Here is a 9,659-nt window from a genome sequence, read left to right on the forward strand (position 1 = left end):
TAAACACTGCCTGGCGGGCTAAGCTGCTTGGTCCCCACACCCTACAAGGCGCGGTTGCAAAAACCGTCCCGCCTCCTCCGGGGCACGCAGCAGCAGAACCCTACACCGCTGAGTCTCCTTGTGCTTAATTAGTCTCGGGCGCCCTCCCGTGGTGGCAGAGCAGCAAGACCCAAGCCATCCAGCCCGCCTCGCTACTGTCATTGGTTGCTAAGCTAAGATCTAAGCGTCGGATTGGTCGGTCCGGGTGAGAGGGCGGGACTCGGAGGTCAACTACGGACTCCAAGTGGTCATTTTGGGACGGAGAGGTGGGCACTTCGTGGAGCCCGGCTGCAAACTGGGCAGCCGAGATGGCGGCGCCGCAACCGTGCGCGGACGGCTCCTGTTGTTCGCACCCTGGTGCGGTGCCCGGGGTACAGCAGACGCTGGAGGAGATGGACTTTGAGAGGGGTGAGAAGGGTGAGGCGGCCGTGTGGCTGGAGGCAGGCAGTTCCCAGTCCCAGCCCCCGGAACGTGAACCAAAGGAGGCCGCGAACCGAGTTTGGAGCTTCCGGGCCTGGTGCAGGAAGGCTGGCCGCAGAGCTTGGCAGGAAGCCCTTCGGTCGCATCGATTCGAGTGCGGACGGGTAAACTGAGGCACTGGTTTCCGAACTGGGTCTGGAGACCAACCTAGCTAGGAGACAGTCTGCTCAGGGGACAGAAGAGCCAGGGACAGAATCTGCAGCTGGTTGTGTCCGCCTGGGAGGTCAGGGGGGTTGCTCTCCATGTTGTAGCTATTACAGTGATTTCAAAACAGGTGACTGCATTTTTACGTGAGAAGCGCAAGGGTGTAACTGTTTTGTCCCAGATTATAGAGATTTTGCTGGCAGCAATGGTACCTGTTCTCCGTGCCAGCCACGACTGTGTTATGAACTGTTATCCCAGGGCACAGGTAGCTTGTGCAGCTATAGCAAGGTAGGGTAGATGCTATTGACCCATGTGCAGTCACACCCGACAGTTGCCGTACTTCTTAACCTGCACCTTTTATCTCAGCTACTGCCATCTTTGGGCTGGGGATATATATAATAGGGCTTTCCCTCTTGCCCTCGTCCAGTGTGTTCTCCTCCTCATTGGAAAAATAGCAAATGAGATTATTACATTTACTTTTTTTTAAAGATTTATTTATTTATTTATTATGTATACAACATTCTACCTCCATGTTTGCCCACATGCCAGAGGAGGGTGCCAGATCTCATTGCAGATGGTTGTGAGCCACCATGTGGTTGCTGGGAATTGAACTCAGGACCTCTTGAAGAGCAGCCGGTGCTCTTAACCACTGAGCCATCTCTCCAGCCCCCCATTTACTTTTTTTTAATTTAAAGATCATTTATGTGCGTTTGTCGGAATTATGTCTGTGTACAACGTGTGCCTGGTGCCCATGGAGGCCAGAAGAGGGCATCAGATTCCCTGGAGATGCACTTAGAGATGGTTGTGAGCTGGGTGCTGGGAACTGCCCCAGGTGCTCGGCAGAGCTGCCTGCTGCTCTCTCTCCAGCCCCACCCCCACTGCTTTTAGTTCCTCAAACCGAGTTCTCTCTTGTGACCTATAAAGCTGTTTCTGTACCCTTTGCAGTGGTGCCCTTTGGGTGTTTAACCTTTGACTGATTAACATCAATCATTTTGCCTTCTGTCCAGCCTTCCTGAAAATTTCAGACAGAGAACTCTCAGTTCTATGACACCTCTTCAGAGAAACCTTCCTTATGCCTTATCAAGTCCTTACCTAGGGATAGTTATGCCCCGTAAAGATCTAGAGACATTTTTGTGAGCCACAGCTATTCTGACGTGCACAGGCCAGCTCCCCACAAGAGACAGTGACCTGGCTCAACACGACCGACGTGTCTCTGTTGAGAAAGAAACCTTGTCCTGTTCAAAGCCGGGCCCTTCCCTTCCAGGCTATTCTGTTACAGTAGCACTTTGCTCTTCTTATAGCAGTTTGGACTGATTCAGAGGCTGAGGCAGGAGGGCTACAAGTTCAAAGCCAGACAGAGCAGGGATACATAGTGAGACACTTGATTCCAAAAACTAAAAGTGAAAAAAGAAAGTTTGTGTATCACCTGCTGTTACTTTGTTTGCTTATTCTTGCCTTAATTTCCCACATGTGATGCAGGTGCTCACCTATTGTGTGAATGTTTTCTGTAAATTATCTTATTTTAGTTTTTAATTCATTTGTTTTTTTAGTTTTTAGTTCAGTTATTGTGTGTGTGTGTGTGTGTGTGTGTTCTGTTTTGTTGGTCTGTCCATCTCCCCATTCCCACCTCTCTCACCCCTACCCCCCAGACAGGGTCTCACTATGTAGCGCTGACTGGCTGACTGGCCTGAAACTCATTATGTAGACCAGGCTTGGCTTGAACTCAGAGATTCACCTGCCTCTGCTTCCTTAGTGTTGGGATTAAAGGTGTGTGCCACCACTATCCAGCCCTAGCAACTACTCTTAACTGCCAAGCCATCTCTCTGATCACTGGTTTTAGTATATATATTTATTTAATGTGTGTGAATGTTTTGCCCATGTGTATGTGTGCATCATGTATGGGCCTCATCAGAAGAGGGGATTGGATCCCCTGAAATGGGAGTTACAGATGGTTGTGAGCTAATCTTATGGGTGCTAGGAATCAAACCCAGACCTCTAGAAGAGCAACAAGTGCTGAGCACACACACACACACATAAGGGTGAGGCAGAAAATGTCCACCATTTCTCTCTCTGGATATTCATGGCCTGAAGTCTGTTCCTCTGCAGAGATTGATTGCTCTACTAATGTTAGCTAAACCTGCCTCCTTGTTCAGCTGTGTAGAATAACCCCGCCTCCTTGTTGAGCACAGGAGCCCGGTTAACTGTTCAACTGTATATAATAAACACGATGAGCTTCTGGGTTGTTGCAATTCTCCACCAGCCCCCGTCCTAGCTTCTGTGTACGCAGTGTCTGGGCTCCTTTGCCAGTAAGGTCAAATTCCCGGAACCCTGCAAGGACATGACGCCGGTGACATCCAGCATATCTGTCCGTGATTGCTTTAGGAGTGTGCTGGTACACGGTCTTTTCCAAGTTCCTTTACCTCTTCTTTCCCCCATCGTTTTATACTGCATTGTGACTGAATTCCAAGCCACTGATGAATTCTCTCATCGCCTGGGTGTGTAGTATTGGTCAACCTATTCGTGGTTATCTTATTTCAATAATTTTACTTATTTTTAAATTTAGGGTGTGTGGGGCATGTGGGTATGAGTTCGGAGGTCAGAGGACACTGGCGCGAGTCAGTTCTCTCTTTCCACCACGTAGGCGTAGTCAGGCTTGAAGACAGGTACTTGACCTGCTAAGCTCTCACAGTTCCCTGATCAGCTTCTGTTTGTTTGTTTGTTTAACACAGGATTTCTCTGTGTAGTCCTAGCTGTCCTGGAACCAGCTCTGTAGACCAGGCTGGCCTTGAACTCACAGAGACCCACTGCCTCTGCCTCCCCTAGTACTTAAACAAAGAAAAATGCCATCCTGCGACCCTGCTGAGTGCTTTGATTGGCTTTCTGCAGGAATCTGGTCAGCAGCCCTGAATGGAGACCTGGGCCGAGTAAAATATTTCATCCAGAAGGCCACAGACCCCAGCCAGCCTGACTCTGCCGGCTACACCGCGCTGGTGAGCTATGGGACAGGCTCTGACTCTAGGCTGCCTCTTCTCTTCCCCTTTACTCCCAGCAAAGCCCTGCAGTGTTTGTTCTGTTGGTTCTTGTTACTGGTGTGCGTACGTGTGAATGTGCACGCCCACAGTGTGTGTGTGTGGTGTGTGTGTGCCAGCTTGCACTGCGTGTGAATGTGTAAGCCCGCAGTGTGTGGGTATGTGTGTGGTATGTGTGTGGTATGTGTGTGTGCAAGCCTGCACTGCGTGTGAATGTGTGAGCCTGCAGTGTGTGTGTGTGTGTGTGGTGTGTGTGCGCGCATGTGCAAGCCTGCGAGCGGGCACGAGCTTGTCACAGGGCATGTGTGGAGGTCAGAGGACAACTTTGGAGAGTTGTTCCATTCCTTGCACGAGTTCTGGGGATAGAACTTAGGTCACCAGACTCGGTAGTAAGTACTTTTAGCCAATGAGTCATCTCACTGGCTCTTAGGTTTTTAGCTTTTGTAAGGGTTCACTCTGGCCCAGGCTGTCCTTGAAGTCATTCCTGCCCCCCCCCCCCCAGTACTGAGGTTACAGGCATGCTAGCTCATCTTGCTTTAAAGTTTGTTGTTTTGTCTTTTGAAGTAGGCTCACATAACCCAGATTAGCCTCAGACTTGCTGTGTGTGGGATGACCCTGATCCTCCTGCTTCTTCCAGCTGGGATTACAGACCCTGGCTTGTGCCGCCATGATGCTAAGCACTCTCCCTCCTACGCTGTATCCTTAGCCACCCTCCCCTTTTTATTTTGGCAGCATCATGAGCAGCTGGGTATTTTAATTAGTGGAAGAGCACAGTGTCTCTGAGCTGGTTCCAGGTCTGCCCCTTGCTGGACAGCCAGGGCCTTTACCATCCCAGTGCCCCTGTCACCCGCCAGGACTTTGCTGTCTGACTTCAGTTTCTGCCCCCTGCAGCACTATGCTAGTCGCAATGGGCACTATGCTGTTTGCCAATTTCTGCTGGAAAGTGGAGCAAAGTGTGACGCCCAGACCCACGGGGGTGCCACAGCCTTGCACCGGGCCAGCTACTGTGGGCACACGGAAATTGCACGACTGCTGCTTTCCCATGGGTCCAACCCTCGGCTGGTTGATGATGACGGCATGACCAGCCTACATAAGGTACGTCCCTGTCTCTGTCGTACCTTCTTTTCCCTAGCCTTATTCATGTATTAGTTACTTTTCTCATTGCTTTCTTGTGACAAAATTCTTTCTTTCTTCCTTCCTTCCTTCCTTCCTTCCTTCCTTCCTTCCTTCCTTCCTTCCTTCCTTCCTTCCTTTCTTTCTTTCTTTCTTTCTTTCTTTCTTTCTTTCTTTCTTTCTTTCTTTCTTTCTTTCCAGACAGGGCCTCTCTATGTAGTCCTGACTGTCCTAGAACTTACTATGTAGACCATGCTGGCCTTGAACAGACAGACATCCACAGGCCTCTGCCTTCCAGCTGTTGGGATTAAAGGCAGTGCGCCACCACACCCATGTCAAGGTAGGGGGATACAGTCCATCCTGGCAACCATACAACAGCAGTAGGAGGCTAGGAGCGCGAGGCAGCTGGCCACGTGATGTCTATATTTGCGTGGGGGAGCATGACAGGGTGGGCATGACGCAATCAGAGGACAACTTTCAGAAGTCAGTTCTCTCCTTCCACACAGGGGAACAAGGGATCAAACTGATACCGACAGGTTGGTGGCAAGTGACCTCCTTTACCTTCTGAGCCATCTTGCACCCACACTGCATCTACAGTCAGGAAACAGAGAACAAGGGCTCACTCTGGCCCTGGCAGTCCTTGAAGTCATTCCTGTCTCTACCCACGAGACCTGAGGCGTGCTACCTCACCTCACTTTAAAGTTGTTGTTTTGTCTTTTGAAATAGGCTCCCAGAACCCAGATTAGCCTCAAACTTGCTGTGTGAGTGGGATGACCCTGATCCTCCCGCCTCTTCCTGCTGGGATTACAGCAGGTCCTGAAATGAATGCAGGCGCTCCAACCATGAGCTGCATGGAACTCACGCTCATGAGCTTAAAGGTCTCTAGAAATGCCCTCACACCTCCTAGGAGATTCTAAGTCCCACCCAGCTGACCACCAGGATTACAGTGCTCATTGCAGAAAACGGAAAAGCATAGTGAAGGGAAGCCACCTGGGGTCTCGGTGCTCACCTGTCAGCACCTTAGGAAAGTAGTTTTGTAGCCGTTCTGCTATGTGTGAGTTCGTTCTCTCTCCCCAGTGGCGAGTTGCGAAGGCGTTCCCATGTAATCAGCTTTTTAAACCAGTACTGCTTGACCTCTCTACCACCCACTTTCTAGGTTAGGCAGGATGATTATTTTTGGGACTCAGTACTCTAGGCTCTTCCTCCAGGCCTCCACTTTTCCCGTCGCTCCCTAGCTTGCTTGCTCGATCACTCACTTGTTTTCTTCCTTTCTTTCTTTTGTGCTGGGGATTGCTGAGCAAGTCCTTTACCACTGAACTATTTGTTCAACCCACGCATGCATCTTAGAGATGTGATCTGTGTATATGTTTATAGATAGAATCCTTCCTTGCCCCAGCTCTGATTTTCCACCAGTGCTGTGACTTTGAAAGAGTTCCCATCAAACCCTACCTTCCATGGATTCCGCCCCGCTGCTCCCCAGGCCAAGTCCAAGGAGCTATCCCACAAAGCCACCTGGGTTCAGCTCCTGCTGGCCTCAGTACTGTCCTCAGCTCTCAGGTTCTGTCTTTTCCATCCTCTTGCACTCACTGTCTCTGTGTGTCATAAACGACTTTCCAAATGGAAGCCTCTCCACTCCCTGCCCTCCTCTCTTGAACAGGTTCTCCCTTCCTCCCTCTCTCCCCCTCCCACCAGAGTTTTACTATGTGGCATTGGCTAACCTGGAACTATAGCAGATCAAGCTCTTCTCAAACTTAGTGGCAATCAGTCCTCCTGCCCTTGTCTTTTGAGAACTGATCCTAAGCCTGCCCCAACCCATCCAGCTTTTTCCCCTCCCAGTTGTCCTAGGCCATATTTCTACCTTTCTTTCTGGACTATAGTGTACATAGCAATTCTGTAGAACCTTCCGGGTCCCCAGACATTCTCAGCTGTTTGTGCCCTGCCCTTGGCTTCCTGGCTCCTGGCATGTTGGTTAGTTTTGTTACATTGACATGAACGAGACCTCACTTGGGCAGAGTGGCTGCCAGCTGAGGAAATGCTTGCATCAGATCAAGGTGTGGGCAGAGTCTGTATTGCATTTTCTTGATGAATGATTGAATCAGTCAGGCTCACCTCACTCACTAAGGGGCTCACCTCACCAGGGCCAGGCCATCCCTGGGCAGGTTGTCCTGGGTAGTATAAGAAAGCAGAGCAGGGGCTGGAGAGATAACTCAGTAGCTAAGAACACTGGATGTTCTTACAGAGGACCCAGGTTCAATTCTAGTACCCACAGGGTGGCCCAGACCATCTGTGACTCCAGTTCCAGTGACTCTGACTCTAGCTGCAAGCAAAATACACACACATAAAATAAAAAGTAAAGACATATTTTAAAAAGCCACGCATTGAAGTGCATGCATTTAAATCAAGCACTTGTGAGGCAGAAGCAGGTGGGTCTCTGAGTTTGAGGCCAGCCTGGTCTATGGAGCGAGTTCCAGGATAGTCAGGGTTACACAAAGAAACCTTGCTTCAAAGAAGGAGGAGAAGGAGGGGGAGGGGAGAGGAAGAAGGAGAAGAAGCAAGCAGGCTGAGCAAGCCGTGAGGAGCAAGTCAGTAGGCAGCATCCCTCCTTAGCTTCTGCTTCAGTTTCTGCCTCCAGGTCCCTGCCCCAACTTCCCTTCATGCTGAGCAACAACCAGCACCGGAATAAAGCCTTTCCTCCCAAGTCACATTTGGACACTCACGGATACGTGTACACAAAGAAATCATGTTTTAAATGATGTGCATATGGAGGGGGTATGTGTAGATGTGTGCAGATGCCTGCCAAAGTCAAAAGAGGGCAGCAGATTTCCTGGCTGGAGTTACAGGGTGGTGTGAGCTGGGGACTGAACTTAAATCCTCAGCAAGAACAGTATACACTCTTGGGCTGGAGAGGCTCAGAGGTTAAGCCCACTGGCTGCTCTTTGAGGTCTGGCTCACCAGAGGCAGCAGCTGGGGCTGGCTTCTGTGGAGTGTGCAGCCTTTGGACACACCACTGGCGTGGAGTGAACAGCTGCATGTTGGGTATTATTAAATCCTTGACAGGTGTAGAAGCTCGAGTCTTTATTTTTTTGTTTGTTTGTTTTTGTTTTTTGAGACAGGGTTTCTCTGTAGCTTTGGAGCCTATCCTGGGATTAAAGGTGTGCGTCTTTTGTTTCTTAAAAATACTTCCTAATAGCGGTGCAGGCCTTTAATCCCAGCATTCAGGAGGCAGGCAGATCTCTGTGAGTTCGGGGCCAGCCTGGTCTACAGGGCAAGTTACAGGACAGCCCAGGCTGTTACAAAGAGAAACCCTGTCTTTAGATAAAAAAAAAAAAACCTTAATTTACTAATTTGTGGAGACTAAAGGGGTGGCTCAGTGGTTAAGAATGTGTACTACTATTCTTTTTTTTTTTTTTTAATCTCAGCAGAGGAAGCAGAGGCAGGTGGATCTCTGTGAGTTCGAGGCTAGCCTGGTCTACAAGAGCTAGTTCCAGGACAGGCTCCAAAGCTACAAGGAAACCCTGTCTCGAAAAATAAAAAAAAAAAATTATTTATTTACCATGTATACAGTGTTCTGCCTGCATGCCAGAAGAGGGCACTAGATCTCAATATAGATGGCTGTGAGCCACCAAGTGGTTGCTAGGTATTGAATTTAGGACCTCTGGAAGAGCAGCCAGTGGGCTTAACCTCTGAGCCTCTCCAGCCCAAGAAGTGTATACTGTTCTTGCTGAGGATTTAAGTTCAGTCCCCAGCTCACACCACCCTGTAACTCCAGCCAGGAAATCTGCTGCCCTCTTTTGACTTTGGCAGGCATCTGCACACATCTACACATACCCCCTGCACAGAATTTAAAACATGGTTTCTTTGTGTACACGTATCTGTGAGTGCACGCACACATCCGCGTGCAGATGCACGTGCCTGTACAGGAACCAGAAGTCAGCACTGGGTGTTCTGCTCTGTCAGCCCCTGCCTTTTCCTCTGAGATAGGCGTCTCTTCCTGAACACGGGGCTCAAGTTTTCTCAACCAGGCTGGAAGCCAACAAGCCCAGAGAGCCTCTTGTCTGCACTCGCTTCAGTTCTGGGGTTATGGGCAACGGTGGGATAGCTGAATAAAGACCAGAATGATTACTGGACCAAGGATATATATATATTTCAGGCTAAGCTGGGGGTCAGGGGTGAGGTGGGTGGAAAAGCACCCCAGGCGGCCAAGGCAGGAGAATCTTGAGTTTGAGGCTAGCTTGAGCAACACAGTGAGACACTGTCTCAAAAAGCTACTGTCTCAGAAAAAAGAAAAGAGAAAAAAAGATCAGGCATGATGGCACACCTTTATTTCCAGCATTCAGGAGGCACAGGCAGGCAGATAGCAGTAAATACATATAGCCTGATATACATAGTGAACTTCAGGTCAGCCAGGGCTACATAGTGAAACTATCTTTAAAAAACAAGACAAACAGGAGCAACCTTGTCTCAAATGGTAAAAAGGGGGGCTGTAGCTCAGTGGTGGGTTGCTTGCCCGACATGCACAAAAGCCCAAACATGGCTGCTCAGTAGCTGTAACTCCAGCACTTGAAGGTGGAGGACTACCAGAAGTTCAAGGCTAGTCTGGCCCACACAGAAAGTTCCAGAGCAGCTGAACTAGAACCAGAACTAATGAGTAGCTGCCCAGACTGCCCCAGGTGCTTCGCAGATCTGTGTATAAGGCATGGCATTTTGGTGGGAACTTTTGCCTGCTTAGACTTCGGAGGCACCTGTTTCCAGGACACATTCTTAAGCAGGTCCCCGAAAGGGAAGGAAGAAAGTGCAGGGCCCAGCTCTGGAGCGTGTTTTGATTCAGGCCTCTCTCTCTCTCTCTCTCCCCCC

The 9,659-nt window shown here is 49.7% G+C and overlaps 1 protein-coding gene across 2 annotated transcripts in view; it reads left to right on the forward strand.

Annotated features, from left to right (window-relative positions):
• The first annotated feature begins 314 nt into the window (after positions 1 to 314).
• Ankrd39 (ankyrin repeat domain 39) overlaps positions 315 to 9,659 on the forward strand; it is a 9,582-nt gene continuing 237 nt past the window's right edge. The window contains exons 1-3 of one of the 2 annotated variants that reach the window (XM_050134652.1): positions 315 to 447; positions 3,550 to 3,653; positions 4,584 to 4,787. In XM_050134652.1, the coding sequence (XP_049990609.1) occupies positions 348 to 447; positions 3,550 to 3,653; positions 4,584 to 4,787 (408 nt within the window). In that variant the 5' untranslated portion in view covers positions 315 to 347. Of the gene's footprint in view, positions 624 to 3,549; positions 3,654 to 4,583; positions 4,788 to 9,659 lie in introns of both variants that reach the window. The other variant, XM_050134651.1, reaches the window with a different exon arrangement.

The sequence above is a fragment of the Alexandromys fortis genome, unplaced genomic scaffold (genome assembly GCF_014885135.2).
Source record: "Alexandromys fortis isolate MF-2015 unplaced genomic scaffold, M_Fortis_MF-2015_v1.1 scaffold_20, whole genome shotgun sequence".
Taxonomy (NCBI): domain Eukaryota; kingdom Metazoa; phylum Chordata; class Mammalia; order Rodentia; family Cricetidae; genus Alexandromys; species Alexandromys fortis.